At 43.7% G+C, this 19,333-nt stretch overlaps 2 protein-coding genes across 2 annotated transcripts; both read right to left on the bottom strand.

Annotated features, from left to right (window-relative positions):
• Positions 1–240: 240 nt before the first annotated feature.
• On the bottom strand, positions 241–8,904 carry ndufs3 (NADH:ubiquinone oxidoreductase core subunit S3). Its single transcript, XM_080884304.1, has 7 exons — positions 8,794–8,904; positions 8,507–8,572; positions 3,974–4,071; positions 3,128–3,277; positions 820–945; positions 614–733; positions 241–526 (listed from the first exon to the last, which is right to left on the bottom strand). Exons 1-7 carry the CDS (start codon positions 8,846–8,848, stop codon positions 356–358), a joined length of 786 nt encoding a protein of 261 aa, XP_080740430.1. The 5' UTR covers positions 8,849–8,904; the 3' UTR covers positions 241–355.
• Positions 8,905–11,929: 3,025 nt separating this feature from the next.
• Positions 11,930–19,057, bottom strand: ptpmt1 (protein tyrosine phosphatase mitochondrial 1). Its single transcript, XM_080884587.1, has 4 exons — positions 18,777–19,057; positions 16,858–16,938; positions 14,144–14,335; positions 11,930–12,546 (listed from the first exon to the last, which is right to left on the bottom strand). Exons 1-4 carry the CDS (start codon positions 18,921–18,923, stop codon positions 12,418–12,420), a joined length of 549 nt encoding a protein of 182 aa, XP_080740713.1. The 5' UTR covers positions 18,924–19,057; the 3' UTR covers positions 11,930–12,417.
• Positions 19,058–19,333: the final 276 nt, after the last annotated feature.

Raw genomic sequence — 19,333 nt, 5'->3', positions numbered from 1 at the left:
CCTTTTTGTTTGAATTCCCCCAGGTCGATATTCTGCTGCTCATGATTCCAACATGAATGTAAATTCTTTAAGGACTTATTTTGAAAAATTAAACAAAATAAGGCTTTGTGCATTATTGGGTTTACTTTTAAAAACATTTTCCCAGTTTATGGTGAAAGTGACAGGTCTGTACCCCTCTGTCAAATCCTTTCAGATACTTTTTTCATCAACTGGAAGAAAAAAAAGCCACAATATTCCAGATGTTTTACTAGTATCTTTATTTACATAAATATCAGGATTGCTGGGGGGTTGGACTCCCAGAATAACACAAAAACAAAACATGGTGATGAAGATGTGGAGGCTAAACAAGAGGACGTCACTTCTTCTCAGGGGCCTTTTCACCAGCCTCCAGCTTGGGTGCATCCTCTTTGGGATCTCGGTAGGCGGGGAACACCTCCCAGGGCGTGTTTAAATCAAACTTCCTAAACTCCTGCGCCAGCTCCACAGGCTCCGCCACCACACGTTTCAACTCATCGTCATAACGAACCTGCAGAGGGAGGCATGCTTCGGGTCAGATTCCTTCCCGTCTCTCACATTGCTGGAGTTGAATAAAGTGGACTCAAAGTAAACTCACCTCCACATATCCCGACAGAGGGAAGTCCTTCCTGAAGGGGTGACCCTCGAAGCCATAGTCTGTCAGGATCCGCCTCAGGTCGGGATGGTTGGCAAAGAAAACTCCAAACATGTCCCACACCTGTGGTAATACAGCTTTGCTCTCAGTTTGTCTGTAATGTTAGTATAAACCACTGCTGAGTTTCACAAGTGCAGCGGGCAACTCACCTCCCTCTCGTACCAGTTAGCGGCCATGTGGACGGGGACAGCGGAGTCAACCGGTGTTAACTCATCGGTGTAGGTCTTGACGCGGATACGGGAGTTGTAACGCAGTGAGAGCAGGTTGTACACAATCTGTAGACCAGCACACACAGTGAGTCAGAGTACTATAGTACACAATCAATGCATAAATTAGACTACCTAATGTCCCACCACAGCCCTTCTCTTGGACTGAGTCTGGACATGATTCTTTTCAGCTCTTCTGTTACAGATCGGTTGGTTTGCTGTGATCCTGTTACATGACCTAATGTCACCAGGCTTTAGCTCTCAGAGAGATGGCCTCATATTTGACTTATATTTGAACCCCCCTCAGTATGCAGAGCAATGCCCCTAAATGACTCAAGGTCCAAACAGGCCTTGGCCTTCCTGGTGCCGCCCCTGTGACCCAGCTCCAGATAAGTGGAAGAAAATGGTTCGCTGGATGAAGGTTAGAGCCTGAGCATTTAATATTAAACTGAAAATTTTTATTATATTATATTATATTATATTATACTATACATATTTATTATATATTATGTGTGGTTTTTGGTGCTTTGGAAAACTGTACAAAATGACCAAAACACAATAATAAATACAATTATTATTGAACGTGGTGGCAGAAGTATTTTTAAAGGTTTATGGTAAAATGTCCTAATGCAGACAGGCTCTATGATGCACAGTCAGAGGGACTACTCCATTTGTTAAAGAAGTACAAAGTAATTCAGGAACAAATGTTGATAAATCACAGACGCTGCTGTGAAACGTCTTGAAGCACAGATTGGTGCAGACGCTCGGTTGATAAATGAGCCGCAACATTGCAGAAATCTCCAGGCTGTCATCAGGTTTATCATTGAACATGCTAACTGAGCCCTGCACACTTTGAGATGCAGTGTTTGGGTTTATTCCAGATTCCCGGAGCGTTGCCTGTTCTGACCTTGAGGTACATTTGTCTGTCTTGAATGCTTTCCACTTTTTTATAATTCTTCTTTCTTTCTCATTGTAGAATAATGGACTGATGAGCATAAATAATTGCTTCTTTATCAGTGCTTATCTTTCCTCCTTGGCTGGCCGTGCTGATGATCAATTAACCCTTTAAAACCTACCATAGCACCAAATCCGCCAGAGCTTACTTTATATTTTTACATGCTGTGGAGCCATTTTTGGGAGCATTTCAAGTTGCTATACATCAATACAACTGTTATAGCCCAGATTGTAATACATAATAGTTTATTTTAAAAAAAATTGCAATAAATTACAAAAAAAATAAATAGAAAATCGTTTGTTTTTTTTACATATATTTCTACTTTAAGAAGTTTATCCCTCAAAACTTTAAATACAAAAAAAGTTGCAAAAAATAGTTTCCAACAACTGAAAATTTATTTTGAGTGTCTTCATAGTTTTATTTTTCAGATACACCAATTTTTATAAACTGCAGAAAAAACGAAAAACAATCCTACAATGCACATTTGCAAAGAAAACAGCATGTGCATCAAAATAAACTATTTCCAGCAGTGCAATTTGAGTTCTAAGCATCACAGAAACTATTCAGAAAAGCTTAAAGTCAAGCATGACTTTTAAAAACACCAGTATAGGCTTATAAAGGCCTACAAGTAAAAAACTAAATTTTCCGTAAAAATGACATCACTTCCGGTTACGGGCAGGTAATGGCGGACATGCGATAGTTCGCGCTGACGTCTATTTCAATGTAGGAAGTGTTATGAACAGCTGATCGGATCGGCAAAGCGTGTTTCTGGGATATTATGTTTTTGTTCCTGCAAGTGCTTTTTATGCAATTTTTGCAAAGCTATATGTGGAAGGAAACCGTGACCGAGGACAAGCTGATGGCATGAGATGTAAGTACAACTCCTCTGGTTTCATATGCAAAAATCATTATTGCGCTAGCTTACGTGGTTCCAGTTCTACGGGGATTTAAAAATAGTTATGCAAAACGGAGCGTGCCCGCGCTGACCGGCTTTAAAGGGTTAATCAAATGCATTGATTACCAGCACCAGGCTCTACTTTCCCTCATAATTCCTATCAAAGCATTAATTGTAGACTTGGTCTTTCACGCACCAAATTTTGGATACATTTTTGTTAAACAAATAATGACATAGTGTAACATGTTATATGTTGTTGTTCACCTGCACTGAGAGTTCTACTTTCTTGTAACCATGGCTACACAGGCATGCACCTGCAGATAGGATGCTTAAATCCTTGCCTCTCTTAGCAATAACCTCAGGCAGCTCACGGTTCAGTCAGTTCCAGTTTATCTCTGTACCTCAAAACGGTTCTGTCGTGTCGGGATGTCGACAGCTGTCAAGTCAGTCATGTTCCTGAACTGAGCATTGGTGTGGTCCCTCAGGAAGGTCAGCACAGGGATGACTCCATCAGGATGGATCATCACCTCCAGCTCATTGTAGCAGGTCACCTACACACATGAACACAGTCTTTTAGGCCCTGCTGCAGGTTTCTGAATCTAAACATGCATTCATCCATTCTCTTCCTTTTTCAAATCAGAGTAAATCCAAACATCCATCCATCCATCCATCCATCCATCCGCTTCCGCTTATCCTTTTCAGGGTCGCGGGGGGTGCTGGAGCCTATCCCAGCTGTCATGGGGCTGGAGGCGGGGTACACCCTGGACAGGTCGCCAGTTTGTCGCAGGGCCAACACGCAGGGACAGACAACCATTCGCACTCACATTCCCTCACACATTCAAACCTAGTGGCAATTTGGATTATCCAATTAACCTATCCCCACAAGTTGCATATCTTTGGACAGTGGGAGGAAGCCGGAGTACCCGGAGTGAACCCACGCAAACACGGGCAGAACATGCAAACTCCACACAGAAAGACCCTGGCCTGAAGGTGGAATTGAACTCAGGACCTTCTTGCTGTGCGGCAACAGTGCTAACCACCGTGCCACCGTGCTGCCTAAATCCAAACATAATAAGTCTAATTACAGTTTTAAAATATTTACTCAGGTCTTGATTAGTAACGGCACCAACACATTGATGGCTTTTCACAATAACTGTGAAAAACCATCAATGTGCTGTCTCGGTCAGCAGCAGGATTTGCAACAGAAGAGTGTACGTGCTCCCACTGTGATGTGAATATGAACTGACCTGGACCTGCTGAATATATTTGGGCATCATCTCTGCCACATACTCCCCAAACGCTGCCAGCTGGTTGTGAGCGACAGCATCCTTGGGCCTGACGGTGGCTGCAAAGAGCAGAGGAGACGACACCGTAAATTCACCACGACAGACGCTTCAGGCTGTGTAACATTTGACCAGAGTCACAGGCGCTGGGGCCGTTTGATATAACGATAGACATCGGATGACGATATAAAAACATCTATCGTTTCATTTATGAAGCGCCTTGAGGCGACTTTTGTTGTGATTTGGCACTATATAAATAAAATTGAATTGAATTTTACGATATCGTTTGTATCGTTTTGATGGCCACTGTAGTGACTATATTCATTTCTTAAAGTTCTCTCTTTCTTTTATATTTAATATAACCACACTACGGACGGACAAGCGCCTGTTTTTATGCTTTGTTGTTAGCAACAACGACGGTAAAACCATTGCATGTCCGCTTGTTTATTTTCCACATAAACCTTTCACAATAAAGCTCAAGGTCCTATTGAGACTTTTCAAAATAAACTGAATCACGTGAAAGAGGATGCAAAAAAGAGCCGTCAGGTGCTAAAAAATAAACCTTAGACTCAAACGTTTGAACAGGCTGGCTGCCGGCGGAGCTCACAGGCACGTCACTGCAACCCCCCCTGGCTTCTGCTCCGCGGCTGCTGAGTGAGCCCTCATCTGGGACTCTCCTCAGCTCTTTCTGGGACAGTGGCGCGGCTGCCCCTCTGTTGGTCTTCCTTGGTCTCTTGTGTTCTGGGGGCCTCTGGATGTCTGGAGTTTTGATCTCCTCCATACCTGCTTCATGCCCTGGAGGACGGGGCTGTGGCCCCCCCACACCCTCTAGCAGATTATTACATGAAGGAACCTTTTAAAAAACAAAAAACAAGCGCGTCCATGCTCACAGGTGTACACACGGGTGATCACACCCACAAACTACACCCTTTTTGGCTCCTACCTCAAAGCACACTGTGTTCTGTTGATCTTATATGCTGCACAATAATGTTTAATATTTAGTATTTACTGTTATATTCCCATATATCATTGTGATGTTGTTTATTCTATTACTCTTGTTCTCTTCTGCTTGTTTTCTTTTTTCTTTCTCAGCAGGTGACCCAGGTGATCGATATATGCATTTTTTTTTTCTCTGCCCGTTCTGTTGGTTTTTGTTTTTTGCCCTTCTCCCCCGTCCCTCTTCTCAGCTGTTTCTCTTTCCCTCTTTCTTTCTCCCCTTCTTTCCCCCAGTTAATTCTGTCCCGTATTCAGTAAGTGAAAATAAAATAAACAATAAAAGGTGAATCAAATGGACCATTACGGCAAGGCTGGGATGGTCAATTCGGTAAAGTAAATCCGTTGGGCATCTTTGTTTGCCTTTAGACAACAATTCTGATGGCAAAAGAGCCAAACGGGACAGGCCAAAAAAAAAAAAAAAGTTAACGTGCAGTTTAATCGCCCTGCTCATATTTGAAATGACCCTGTGCTGTCATGCATATGCAAGATGAGTTAAATACTGATGTGTGATAGAAGTTCAAACCCTAACAGTGCCAAAGAGCCCTGTCCCTGTCCCGTATCTAGCAAGTGAAAATAAACATTAGGACTAATAGCTGTTAAATGTACAGTTACAACTTATGTTTAAAAATGTATAGTTTCATTTTTAGACATAAGACTCCAGGTACACGACGTGCAGCTGGAAACACTTCACGCAAGTCAAGCTGCCCGAGATTCACAGAATTTTCAGAAAATGTTAAATTTTTGTGATTTATATCTTTATTGGGACGATAGATGTCTCATATTGGAATATGAGATTTTGGTCATATCGCACAGCCCTAACAGATGAAAAAATGCTTTTGTTTTTCTAATACAACCGATTGTCTTGCTGATGTGCTGAAGACTCTCCTGAGCATTAAGGAAACACGGATTCAGATTTTTCCCGGTTCCAATCTGATTACAAGACCTGGGTTTAAGGTTCTGCCAACACCAATCGCTGATCCGATACCAGTGTTGAAATAATAAAGTCACTGTGAGGGACAGTTTGGGAATCAGTGCTAATAACTTCAGGGTCAATGACGGTACGGCTGGGCCATATCATACCGTTAACAGTAATACTGGTATAATGTTGGGCAACAATAAGAAAATGAAATATTGCGGTAGAATATGGGTAAAACGCGCACGCGCAGTGTCTTTGTTTACATATGCACATGGCGGAAAAAGCACAGCGGCGACGGAGAATGAGAAGAGCGAAAGTGGATCATTGAATGAAACGGATGAACCGAGAACTGGTTTGTAAAAATGCTGCAACTTCAGTGGTGTGGAACTGGTTTGGCTTTCGTACGTTAGATACACAACAAAGCACTATTTTTGGTAGCACATGCTAGCGGGACGTCGTTATTACCGTGTTTTTTGGAAAATACGGCACACTTAAAATCAATGCTTTGATTTTTCTGAAAATCGACACTGCCCCTTATAGTCCCGTGTGCTTTATGTATGAATTCTGGTTGTGTTTACTGACCTCGAAACGATTTTATGTGGTACACGTAGAGCTGGGCGATATGAGATTTTTTCATATCACGATATGTTTTTTTCATTTCAGGCGATAACGATATCTATCACGATATAAGCCAAATAACTATATTTGTAAGATTTAAATGTGCCGTTGCTCACAAGTAAAATGTGAAATAATCAGCAGCTTGTTTTTATTTAAATATTTATTTCCCATAATAAGTTCAACAGGGTAGATGTACTTAAGGAACATGAGACTTTTTCAGATAAATAAAGGCAAATATTGCAAACTACACAAAAGACAGCCGCTAAAGTTTAAGTTTCAAAATAGAACAAATGAAACAGACTAAATTGTCAATTCCACTTAGAAACAAAATATTAATCCTAAAAATAAATCTTAGTTTGTTTTACAGAAGAACAGACAAAACTGACTAACTTTTGTCAATATCAAATAAACTGAGAACTAAAAGGAAATTCTCAATCTCTCCTTGTTGTATAGCTTAGCTTTTCAAACAGTTTTAACAGTTACTTTAGTCTGACAAAAGCCGAATGACGAATTAGCGCTTCCAGTCAGAGACTGAGGCTACGTCCACACGTACACGGGTATTTTTGAAAACTGAGATTTTCCGTTTTCGTTTTAAAAAATAATCCCGTCCACACGTAAAGGCAGAAATGAAGGAAAACGCTGCTATGAACATGCCAAAGCAGCAGGTGGCGTTAGATTCCTAACCGTGCAGAAATGTTGGCCAATCAGAAGTCTAGAAGCCTCGGTGGGAAAAAGTAAACAAAGCTGGGGCATAGAAGCAGAACCGAGTCGTATGTGTGGACGGACAGTAACTGTGTGTATATGTAAGCATTTAAACACTGCAGAGAGTAGAATTAACAGTAACAGTATTGTAGAAATTCATTTCACCAAAACAATAACGTGGCGCACAGTGTGACACATGCACCAGTTTATTGTATTTCCAGACTTGCTTTCGGCACAATTTACAGTGCACGCTACTCTATTTTTTGTCAGACTTGAAATAGCCGAAATACCTTCACACTACAGAACTTCTATGGCTCTTCCGTTCGACAATCTCTCCGGCATTGCAACCATCATCTGTTTTCTCTTCGGTCACGCTCGGTTGATTTTTCTAGTCGGCACACTCATTTCCTCCATTATGCGCTGGCTCCATTACCCGCTGGCTGCTTCCCAAACAAACACACGTGCGGCTTGGCACTAATATATATATATATATATATATATATATATATATATATATATATATATATATATATATATATATATATATATATATATATATATATATATATATATCATTAGCAAATTGTAAAGATAAAGGAAACATCGTGAGTCATTACTGGGACTCCCCTCCCTAAGGACGATTCAACACAGATGTTTCAGCCCAAAGATCAGACTTCAAGAAGCGGCACACTAAGCCAGCAGCTGTGCTACATACATGCGGTGTCGCCTCTTTGTTGCCAACTTTGTGCACCAGAGAGTTTTTTTTCTCATTCATCTGACACGCGCACAAAGTCACGAAAGTCTTTTACTGTTGGGAAAACACTAAATTTTCATTTGATGTATGTAGTGCTTTATCTGATAGGTCGAGCTTTGTGTGTCTGTCAGCAGACAAAATAACATCACAACAGTCACAAACACAGCAGCTTTCACTGTGGACCCCACTCCATGTGCTGTTACATATATGTGGACCCTCTGGATATTTTTAAAGCACCTGTCAGTGTTTAAAAAAAAAGTCTGATGTTTTTAGTTGTTGCTGTGTAATGTTAGTACCGGGGACAAAAACAACCCGTCAATGCAACCATGTCCGTAGGTACAAACAATGATTTGCTGCTCCATACTCCCACAGTAACGTCCTGTTAACTAGTTGAGTTAAAACAATTCTAACTCTGGGGTTCTCAGCTATTAGTGACAGCTATTAGTCCTAATGTCAAACAGCTCGGTGGTTCAGCGGCACTACCCTGCACGATGAGTTAGTGTGTACTCACGTCTGGTCTCGGTGCTGGAGCCCTGCAGTCTGGTCTGCTGCTGCAGGAGACACGAAGTCCTCGCAACTGAGGAGGGACAGACAGAAAGGATCAATCACAGAGGTACTGACGAGTGAATCCGCACTGCTACACAAGAGCTGGCTAAAGGTAGCATTAGCTAGCTCGAAGGTCAAACACGGAGCATTTGACAGCTGAAGACGACACTGTATTGGTAGCACGCAAACGGACGCAGGCTAAAACGAATCACTGCAATCTACAGCCTGTATATGGATTTCTAGTTAACGTACTGTTAAAACTCCTTCCAAGACCTCCGCGGACAAACCGTACCAACGACGCCGCCATGTTGGCTCTCTCAAGTTTCCTCTTCGGGCCGAGAGCTGACTATCAGCGGCCAGTCGCCCCCTCGTGGACGGGAAGACAAATGTCACTCAATGTAAGATAAGATAGAACTTTATTAATCCCTCGGGTGGGTTCCTCTGGGAAATTCGACTTCCAAAAAAAGCACAGCAACGACCGAAGTTACAGTTACAGAATTGTTATATATATATATATATATATATATATATATATACACACACACACACACACACACACACACACACACACACACACACACACACACACACACACACATAAATACAGAGACAAATATAAATAAAGTATACAAAGGGGATAAATAGAATAAATAGGAATAAAAGATAAAAATACAAGTGAATTGCACATTTCAAGTATTGAGTCTATTGCACTGTTGACTATTTACAAAAAGTATTGCACAAGGTATTGTACAGTGAGGTGAAGAGGCACTACAGCTTAGTTGTTCCCCCCTCCTTTGTCCTCCTGTTTCCTGTTTCCCCTCCCTCTCCCCTCCAGAGAGGAGTTAAACAGTTTGATGGCGTGTGGGACAAAGGAGTTTTTAAGTCTGTTAGTTCTTGTCTTTGTGAGAAGCAACCTGTCACTGAACAGACTCTTCTGATTGTTTATGGCCGTGTGCAGAGGATGCCCAGCATTGTCCATAATGTCCATCAGTTTCTTTAATGTCCTTTTCTCTGCCACTGTCACCAGAGTGTCCAGCTTCATGCCGACCACAGAGCTAGCCTTCCTGATCAGTTTCTCCAGCCTGCATGAGTCCCTCTTTGCTGTGCTGCTCCCCCAGCACACCACAGCATAGAAAAGTACTCCAGCAACCACCGACTGGTAAAACATCCTCAGGAGCTTCCTGCAGATGTTAAAAGACCTCAGCCTCCTGAGGAAGTACAGTCGGCTTTGGGCTTTTTTATACAGGTGCTCTGTGTTGCATGACCAGTCCAGTTTATTGTCCACCCACAGCCCGAGGTACTTGTACTTGTTGACCACCTCCACCTCCTCCCCCTCTATCTGAACCGGCAGTGGACCTTCTCTGGACCTCCCGAAGTCCACAACCAGTTCCTTAGTCTTTGAGGTGTTGAGTTGCAGGTGGTTTGTGTGACTCCATGCGACAAAGTTCCTCACCAGACTTCTGTACTCCTCTTCCTGATCATCCCAGATACACCCCATGATGGCCGTGTCATCTGCAAACTTCTGAATATGGCATAATTCAGAGTTGTAGCAGAAGTCAGAGGTGTACAGGGTGAAGAGAAGAGGGGACAGCACAGTTCCCTGTGGTGCTCCTGTGCTGCTCACCACTGTGTCAGACGTGATGTCCTTCAGCCTGACGTACTGTGGTCTGTCGGTGAGGTAGTCGGAGATCCAAGCCACCAGGCAGGGGTCCACCTCCATCCTGTTCAGTTTTTCCTGAAGCATACAGGGCCGGATGGTATTAAAGGCACTGGAAAAGTCAAGAAACAGTATCCTGACCGTGCCTTTTCCCCCATCCAGGTGTGAGTGGGCTCTGTGTAGGAGGTACAGGATGGCATCCTCCACTCCGACACCCGCCTTGTATGCAAACTGTAGTGGGTCCTGGGCATGTTGTACCTGTGGTCGGAGGAAGTTGAGGAAGAGCCGCTCTAGAGTCTTCATAAGATGTGACGTCAGTGCCACCGGTCGGAAGTCATTCAGCTCATTGGGCCGGTTCCTTTTAGGGACCGGGACGATGCAGGATGTCTTCCATAGGGCGGGCACTCTCCCCAGTCGCAGACTGAGATTGAAGACTCGTTGTAGCGGCTCCCCAAGTTCAGCAGCACACGCCTTAAGCATCCTAGGACACACCTTGTCTGGGCCTGCTGCCTTTCTGGGGCGAAGCTTCCTCAGTTGCCTCCTGACCTGATCCACTGTGACACTGGGAGATGTTTGGGAGGAGGGGAGGGGGGGAGATGTCTTGCTGCTGAGAGAGGGATTGGAGGAGGGGGGTGTCATGGTGTCAGGAAGGGGGGGAAGCGAGGGAGGCAGGAGAGTGGGGAGAGGACTCTGTAGTGAAGGTGAGGGTGAGGGTGGGGGGGTTGTGGGCTGGTCAAACCTGTTGAAGGAGTTGTTGAGTTCGTTTGCCTTCTCCACAGTCCCCCCCACTGTGCTTTTCTTGGTGTTGTGGCCTATGATGGTTTTCACACCATTCCAGACCTCCCTCATATTGTTCCTCTCCAACTTCTGCTCCACCTTCCTCCTGTAGGTGTCCTTTGCTTCCCTCAGGCAGCGTTTCACCTCCCGCTGTGCTGCTTTCATCTCCTCCTTCACTTTGCTCCTGAAAGCGTGCCCTGGAAAATGCCCTGGAAAATGCACTGAAACGGAAATATTCAAACATCACATTTTAAGAGTGCCAAATGATTTCATTAAATAATTACTAATTCAATATTTTTAAATAAAATTGTAAATAATTAAATATTTAAAACTGTAATTACTGAATAAATTATTTCAATTTTTAATTAATCCATGCTACATTTAGTTATTTACAGATGTATTTAATTAATTGAGTTTGGCACTCGCGTGTAATTTTTTAGCCCCAAACCATGCAAATGCTTAAAATACCATGATTTATATAACAATGTGTCATGATACGATGCAGCACTGGCAGTCGACAAGTCAGACTACGCCGAGTGGCCTCTCAAGTCTGGATTAAAGGGGAGGGTTGTGTCAGGAAGATCATCCAGCACAAAATGGTCAGTGCTGTTAGCCAACAGCGTGTCAGTGGAAACTAATGTTAAATGTTAAAGTTAAATGAACTTCCAATAAACAGCTACCCTACTAGGATGTAAAAGTTGACCGAATGTTTGTCCACGCTACAGTTAGATTTAGGTTTTATTTTGTTTTACTTCAATTTAATTTTTCTATTTGTTTGCATGAAATAGAATCTAACAGTATTATCACTTGAACATTTTTCATGTGTGTTTGCTTCGGGGACTCCATCCTCATATTAAACCTTCTTGATAACTGTCACATTGGAACATCCTAACTTTATTTAAATATGTGCTTGCCAATATGAACAAACTACTGAAAATAAAGAAGCACCATTACTCTTTTTGTCATAAACATTTATTTATGGTCATTTTTTTACATTATGAGGCACTGCAGAAAAATATAAAGCAAATATTTTCCAGTCTACACAGAAACACCTTCATTACTGAATTATTTACTACAGTGTTCTCATCCTGTTGACTAAACTCCAGCTGACGTCAGCCGGCTCTGAGGGGAGTGTTTTCTTTTTTTAAAAACAAATGTGGAGAGCATTGCAGTGATTTGTCTTAGTTTGTTAGTTAAAACAGAATAACGTGGCTGGAAATCAAATTATAAAAAGAAAATTTTCTTTCAACAAAATTATATTAAAGAGTAACAAAAACAGATAAACAACATGTTCTGTTCTGCAGCTGTACACATGCCAAAGAGCACTTGCTGAAAAGGCAACAGTTGCATTTCCTGTTACAGTTGTTTTGATCAAGGCTCTGAGTCGCCGTCTCCCACCTCCAGTGGGAACACGATGAGGTCCGACACACTGCCCCACTTTCTCAGCTGGACTGTGCACATATCTGCTGGTAGTACTTCCTCAGCATCTCCAGCTGAGCGGAGCGTACTAGGATGTGCGGTCGAACAGATGCCAGCTTCTGACAGGCCTCGTCTGGAGTCCAGCAGTGTAACTGTCAGCAGGAAAGCAAACGGTCAACACAGCAAACCTGTCGCTTGATGCCTGAGCGACTCATCAGCCATGAGCATGTTTCATACAGTCACCACTCTGGAATATTGACTTAAACACTCTGTGGTTCAGTGCATGTGGAGGTAAACGGGTCAAAAACGGAGTTAAATGTGGCATGTGTTTTATCTGAAATGACCATGAGATTATATTTACATACAAATACTTTAAAGGTAAGTACGCTGGAATAAGAGGGTAAAAAGTCAGGGTTTTTTCAGGAAACAAAGAAATATATTACATTGTAATTTAGCAGTATGCTGTACTGTTCAGGGAGAGGGCCATATTATGAAGCGGATTAACCTCGGCCAGTTTCTGGGTATTTTACAGGAAAGGAGACACAGCTTACAGTGTAAGTAATTTTAAATACACTGTAAGTTAAAAAGAACAACTGAATAACAGAAAATCCATCATGTACACAGTGTAACAAAATAAGGATGTAAAAAGGGAAGGTTAAGTCACTCAACATTTACAGCCGTCAACACAAAAACTGCATCAAAAATATTGTTTTTCTGCAAAATTACCAGCTAATTACACACCACTTAAAACAGGCTCTGAAACTGAAACGATGTCATCTCATTGGAAGACCACTTTGTGTTCAAGTAGTAATAAAAAACGAAACAAACAAGAAAACACCCACAAATATTTCTGAAAATGTTTTGTTTTGTTTTTTAAATTTCAAATATTGTATAACGAGACAAAACTGCAAACATGAACGCAGATTGTAACAAACTGAATCCTTTCATCGAACCACCAAACAAACACACTGGTCCTCTCTGTGCACACACGTGGCAGCACTGCTGCTGTCATTGTGTTCATGTTTAACAAAATAAACTGCAGACATGAGTGTGACTCTGTCACTGAGCTAACAGCTGATCCCTCAGCATGTTTGTGCTCTCTGCTCATGCTGCCTTCATATTCAGTCATTCTCAGCTTTTTAAAGAACTTCAAAGACAAACTGCATGACATTTCTTCAAGTGGCCCCCAGGCTGCAAATATGAGACCCTGACTTAAAATAAGTTATGCAATACTCAAAATTACCTACAGTATAAATTGTGTCTCCTTTCCTCTAAAATACATGCAGGATAGGCACGTTTAGGCCACTCTGTAATATTGCCTGCTCCACAAAAAGTAACACGTACTTAGGACGTAAATACAGGGAAATATTGTTTGTTTTGCTGCTAAATTACCAGGAAATTACACAGTACTTAAAAGTACTTAAAAATACTTAAAAGTACTTAAAAGTGCTTAAAAGTACTTAAAAGTGCTTAAAAGTGCTTTAGCGCTGCTCAGATTTTATAGCAGTATAATTATTTGCTTCCTGTAAAAAACGGATTTGTTGCCACCTTATTCTTATTTGTTCAAAATTATCCAACATAACAAATGTAAATTTATTATTCTATTTATTATTTATTTCTTTATTTTTTATCCGCTCTTTATGCTTTATCTTGCGTTACCATGAAAAGTGGGATGTTCTTCTCTCCACTCGGTTTTTGTGCTGTCTGCAGTTCAAACAGCAGGTGGCAGTCTGAATGCATCATACTGACCCGTATGAGGTAGGCGGCAGCTAATGTGGCGCTCCGGGAACGTCCAGCCTTGCAGTGCACGTACACACTGGTTCCCTGCTCTTTATGCTGCAGTGCAAACTCCACGCCTCTGTGGAGGTTCTCCATGCTGGGGACACCAGTCAGGTCCACAGTGCTAAGCCTGAGCTGCTCCACACCAGCAGCCTGCCACTCCTGCACCAGCACCGCAACAATAAATGACACAGTGTATGAGGGGCGGCTCTTTGGCACTGTTAGGGTTTGAACTTCTATCACACATCAGTATTTAACTCATCTTGCATATGCATGACAGCACAGGGTCATTTCAAATATGAGCAGGGCGATTAAACTGCACGTTAACTTTTTTTTTTTTTTGGCCTGTCCCGTTTGGCTCTTTTGCCATCAGAATTGTTGTCTAAAGGCAAACAAAGATGCCCAACGGATTTACTTTACCGAATTGACCATCCCAGCCTTGCCGTAATGGTCCATTTGATTCACCTTTTATTGTTTATTTTATTTTCACTTACTGAATACGGGACAGAATTAACTGGGGGAAAGAAGGGGAGAAAGAAAGAGGGAAAGAGAAACAGCTGAGAAGAGGGACGGGGGAGAAGGGCAAAAAACAAAAACCAACAGAACGGGCAGAGAAAAAAAAAATGCATATATCAATCACCTGGGTCACCTGCTGAGAAAGAAAAAAGAAAACAAGCAGAAGAGAACAAGAGTAATAGAATAAACAACATCACAATGATATATGGGAATATGACAGTAAATACTAAATATTAAACATTATTGTGCAGCATATAAGATCAACAGAACACAGTGTGCTTTGAGGTAGGAGCCAAAAAGGGTGTAGTTTGTGGGTGTGATCACCCGTGTGTACACCTGTGAGCATGGACGCGCTTGTTTTTTGTTTTTTAAAAGGTTCCTTCATGTAATAATCTGCTAGAGGGTGTGGGGGGGCCACAGCCCCGTCCTCCAGGGCATGAAGCAGGTATGGAGGAGATCAAAACTCCAGACATCCAGAGGCCCCCAGAACACAAGAGACCAAGGAAGACCAACAGAGGGGCAGCCGCGCCACTGTCCCAGAAAGAGCTGAGGAGAGTCCCAGATGAGGGCTCACTCAGCAGCCGCGGAGCAGAAGCCAGGGGGGGTTGCAGTGACGCGCCCGTGAGCTCCGCCGGCAGCCAGCTGTGCCTGAGTGACCGAGCCCCAGGCCGAGAGGCCGGGGGCACCCCACCTCCGAAGTGGCCCGAGCGAGCCCCAGGCTCCAGGCCCCGATAAGCGGCCGCCAAGGAGTGAGCCAGTGTGTACCTGGACGCCCATCCCCGGACACAAAGAACCACCAACGCACCGATGTCTGAGGGAGTCCGCCACTGGCAGGGGAAGTGGTGGTAGGGGGAGATAGGCCTCCATACCTTGGAGGGCCTGAGATGTCCCCAGAGAGGTGGCGTCTGACACCCAACCTGACATATAGACACAGAAATACAGGCACACACAGACACAAACATCCATTCCCACCCTCATGCTCTCATATGCACTTACTCCACACTCAACCAACGTGGAAACAGACATAAAGAGACGCTGTACACACGATCACACTCCCCAAGCGTACTCTACAAACCGGGTCTAGGTACCCTTGCCCCTGGAGGGGGAACTGCACCCAGACCCAGGTGGTGTTACCCTTTTCCCTGCGGTGGGGGGAGGCAGACCGCCCCGACTCCGCAGCAGCAGGAAGGCCCCACACTCCAGACCGCAGTCGGACGGCCAACTCCTCCTCCTAGCCCCCCCGCTCCAGCAGGTCGCAGAGAATGGGGGTGAGAGAAGACTCCAAACCTCCCTCCACCCGCTCATTGTAGTGTTGATGCATGTGTGTTCTAAGGTGCATTTAAAACCCAGGAGGGCATGGAGCTACCTGCCAGAGAGCAGCAAGTAAGCGCATGGTCCCTCCTGCTAGCCCTCAATGTCTGTATTTAAAATTGAGAGGTGGGCAACGACGCCAGGGGTGGGGTGTACACCCTGATGGTACTTTGGATTCCGTGTATCGTACCCCAAGATCCTATATGTATGTGTAATGAGAGTGTGAGTAATGTGAATGTCTAAGTTGTGGGATAAAATTGAGGCAGAGGCAGCCAGAAGGGGACCGGGGGGGGGGGGGTAGACTCCTCTGCACCCTGGTGACATACCCCTACTCCAAGGTCCTGCATGTGTGGGTGGTTGTGGTGGAGCGGGAAGAGGGAGGCAGCTGGAGATGGGGAGGGAAGGAAGGGAGGGGCAAGTGACCCCTCCCTGGGGCCAGCTCCCCCGCTGACCCCAGTAGGCACCCCCATACTCCGCGACCCGCCAGGGAAAGGGGGCCCAGGCCCATCCAGACCGGGGCCCAGTGCAGCAGCGCCTCCCGGCCCCACAGAGCCCGGGACAGTCCACCCAACCCCACCACAGAGAAAACTGCACCAACCCCACCATCCACTCATCTTCCAGACTACATAAGACAATAAACACCCAGGCTGAGATCTTCCTCCACCTCTCCTGTATCTCCCCCTCCTGCAGAGGGAGCTCCTGAGGAGAGGAAAGCTCCTGCAAGATGTGACAATCTCCCCCACCAGTTGAAGAGCCCCCCAGGTGGCTCGATGCACCGGCGGCACCCTGCTCCAGGGATGGGCCCCCATGCACTGCACGTTAACTTAATAATGGGAACTCAAACGAAGGGAACTCACCTGGGCTGAGTTGCAGAAATATTTGGTCTCGTACTCTTCGTTCATGGTGATCACCCCTCGAACATTTTCTGTTTCCACCAGCTGCAAAAGCAAAAACAGGCCATCAGCTCTCAGAGTTGAAAACTGCAACTGCCACGAGAGCAGCACTCTAAATACTCTTTCTCTCCTTTATTCCATTTTTTATGAGGTCTTGACAAAATATATTTCCAGTCTCCTTCTCTGCTCTTTATGCAAACACTGGTGCATCTCAGAAAATGGCAATATTGTGTAAAAGTTCATTTTTTTCCAAGATTTTTTTTTATTTCATTTTGATGATCACAAAAAACATAAATCTGGTATGTCAAATTATTAGAATATTTCATCTGGAGTCCACAGCCATGAGGAAGACTGCTGACTTACCAGATGCTCAGATGGCAAAATTCAACAACCACCAGAAGCCACCACAGTCACTGCTGCAAAAGCTGTCAGTTCACAGTGTGCAAATATTTATGGGAAGTTGACTAGAAGGGAAAAGTATACACAAACAACACACATGACATGAGAGTTTGCCAAGGAGTAGACTGAAGGTGGTGTCAGTGTCACAATGTACACAGCAAAGGGACCACAGCCATCGACTTCAATAATATCAGCCACTCATAAACAGGCATCTTACCTGAGCTAAGGAGAAAGATGCCTGTGGTCCTTATTCTAATCATGTAACAGGTAATATCCAGTATGTGTAATGTGACAAAAGCACAACGTTCAGTGTGTGTTTCATGGCATTTTTACGCAGCCAACCCAAAGTTGTGGAATGATCTGCCCTTGCACGTTAGACAGGCCTCTTCTCTTTCTGAGTTTAAAAGTTTTCTTAAAACATATTTATTCGCTGAAGCCTTTGGCACTGATTAAAGGGGTTGACTCAATTTGTTTTAATTTATTTTATCTTATTTTTATTTACTTTACTTAGGCCATTTTGCATGTACAACACTTTGTGAACTCTGGTTTGATGTTAAAGTGCTTTATAAATAAAGGTGGTATGGTATGGTAGCATGTTCCTTGTGTAAGAGTCTTTACATTAATAAGCTGTATTCCTCACAATGAGGAAGGGATGTTTGCCTATCATTTAATAATCAAAAACATTTTAGAAATCAGTCCTACAATTATCCAAAAGCTTCTTTGCTGGGACCAAAATTACTTTTATAAAAGGAAAGCCCTTAGCTCGGGAAAAGGCCATTCAAAAGCTTTTTGGGTGCAAAGTATTCAAACACACAAATAAGTGGCCAAATGTGCATCTGTGGGTGGTGCTGGAGTGGCCACAGTGGCTGTAGGCAGGACGCACTGATGGGGCATCGTGAAGGAAGGGGCGGAGGTACAGAGCAGCAGAACAATAGCAACAGCGGTGTGTGAATTAATGCTAAACATAGTATGAACATTAGTCTTAGTGTTTTTCTACTGATGCACACTGCACTGTGTGCTCTGTCTGACTACTGAAGAAAAACAAACCTAATAAATCATGTTGACCGTCAGAGGTCTGATGATCCAAGAGGACCAACTATGGGCAAAAACTACTGAACTGCGAGACCGTTTCTGTTTCTGATATGTTAGCTTGTTAGATAACTGAGGCGGTGTTACAGCGGTTTCTGCTTCAGCTGGATCGAAGATGGTGAGAATCACCCACAAATCACAATATTCGCTGATTGAGATAATGACCTACTCACTGTGAGTTACTATTTCATAATTGTGGCTTCGCATATTACTGTCTTTACAGCATTTCTTTGAAATTGTACACACACACACCACTACTATAACAACTTGTCAAAACATTTGTTTAGAACAAAGTCAATGCCGCCTCGTTAGCGCAGGCTAGCTCGGCAGCTGGTCTAAAGAGTCGTTAGCGTAGTCGAGCGCTAGCTAGCAGCTTCAGTGTTTGACAGGCGGACCTGTTTGGTCATGGACCTGAACGGCAGCGCTCCGAGGATCACAGTTTCATCCACTCGGTCAAACCACCGTCTCGAGGACACCTTCTCCATGACAACGTTGTAGGCTAACGTGGGGTAGAAGAGCAGCCGTGCTAACACTCCCGACATGGCTGAGCTATTTTCTGACGAGTCGTGTAAGAACTGAATTTGTGCTGTGGAGAGCTCAGCCTCTCATCATTACTCCTCCGTGCTGCTGTGCGGCGTGTGCTTCGCAGCCTTCATCCCACATGCTGTCAGCTTCCTCCTCCTGAAGCACGACTTCCGCCGACTGCTACCCCTTCAACATAAACACACTGACCTTCCATCCATAGATTCAGTCTCAAATCAGAATATTTTTTCTGCTCGACCAGCTGATGTTAAGGTGCAAAGTCGAACATATATAATGAGTACAACAACTTCATATATCACATTTTTTAAAGGACTGTCAGAACTTTTTTTTTTTTACACATTAAAATTTAATCTCTCAAAAACTATTCCAAAATAAAAGCCTGATTTGTCACTGCGCTTTCTTATCGTCG

Source organism: Rhamphochromis sp. 'chilingali' (assembly GCF_963969265.1).
Source record: "Rhamphochromis sp. 'chilingali' genome assembly, chromosome: 6".
Classification (NCBI taxonomy): domain Eukaryota; kingdom Metazoa; phylum Chordata; class Actinopteri; order Cichliformes; family Cichlidae; genus Rhamphochromis; species Rhamphochromis sp. 'chilingali'.
The sequence above is the reverse complement of the archived record's forward strand: the minus strand, read 5'-3'. Positions and strand labels throughout refer to the sequence as shown.

What these genes read in the sequence shown, in the direction of transcription:
- ndufs3 (XM_080884304.1), bottom strand. Translation starts at nt 8,848, where the DNA reads ATGGCGGCGTCGTTGGTACGGTTTGTCCGCGGAGGTCTTGGAAGGAGT. An exon ending in TCTTGGAAGGAGTTTTAACA is followed by an intron (nt 8,573 to 8,793) that starts GTACGTTAACTA and finishes GTCCCTCCTCAG; the next exon opens with TTGCGAGGACTTCGTGTCTC. An exon ending in CTCTGTCGGGATATGTGGAG is followed by an intron (nt 527 to 613) that starts GTGAGTTTACTT and finishes CTCCCTCTGCAG; the next exon opens with GTTCGTTATGACGATGAGTT.
- ptpmt1 (XM_080884587.1), bottom strand. Translation starts at nt 18,923, where the DNA reads ATGTCGGGAGTGTTAGCACGGCTGCTCTTCTACCCCACGTTAGCCTAC. An exon ending in TCAGGTCCATGACCAAACAG is followed by an intron (nt 16,939 to 18,776) that starts GTCCGCCTGTCA and finishes TTGCTTTTGCAG; the next exon opens with CTGGTGGAAACAGAAAATGT. An exon ending in CTGCCGCCTACCTCATACGG is followed by an intron (nt 12,547 to 14,143) that starts GTCAGTATGATG and finishes TCCTGCTGACAG; the next exon opens with TTACACTGCTGGACTCCAGA.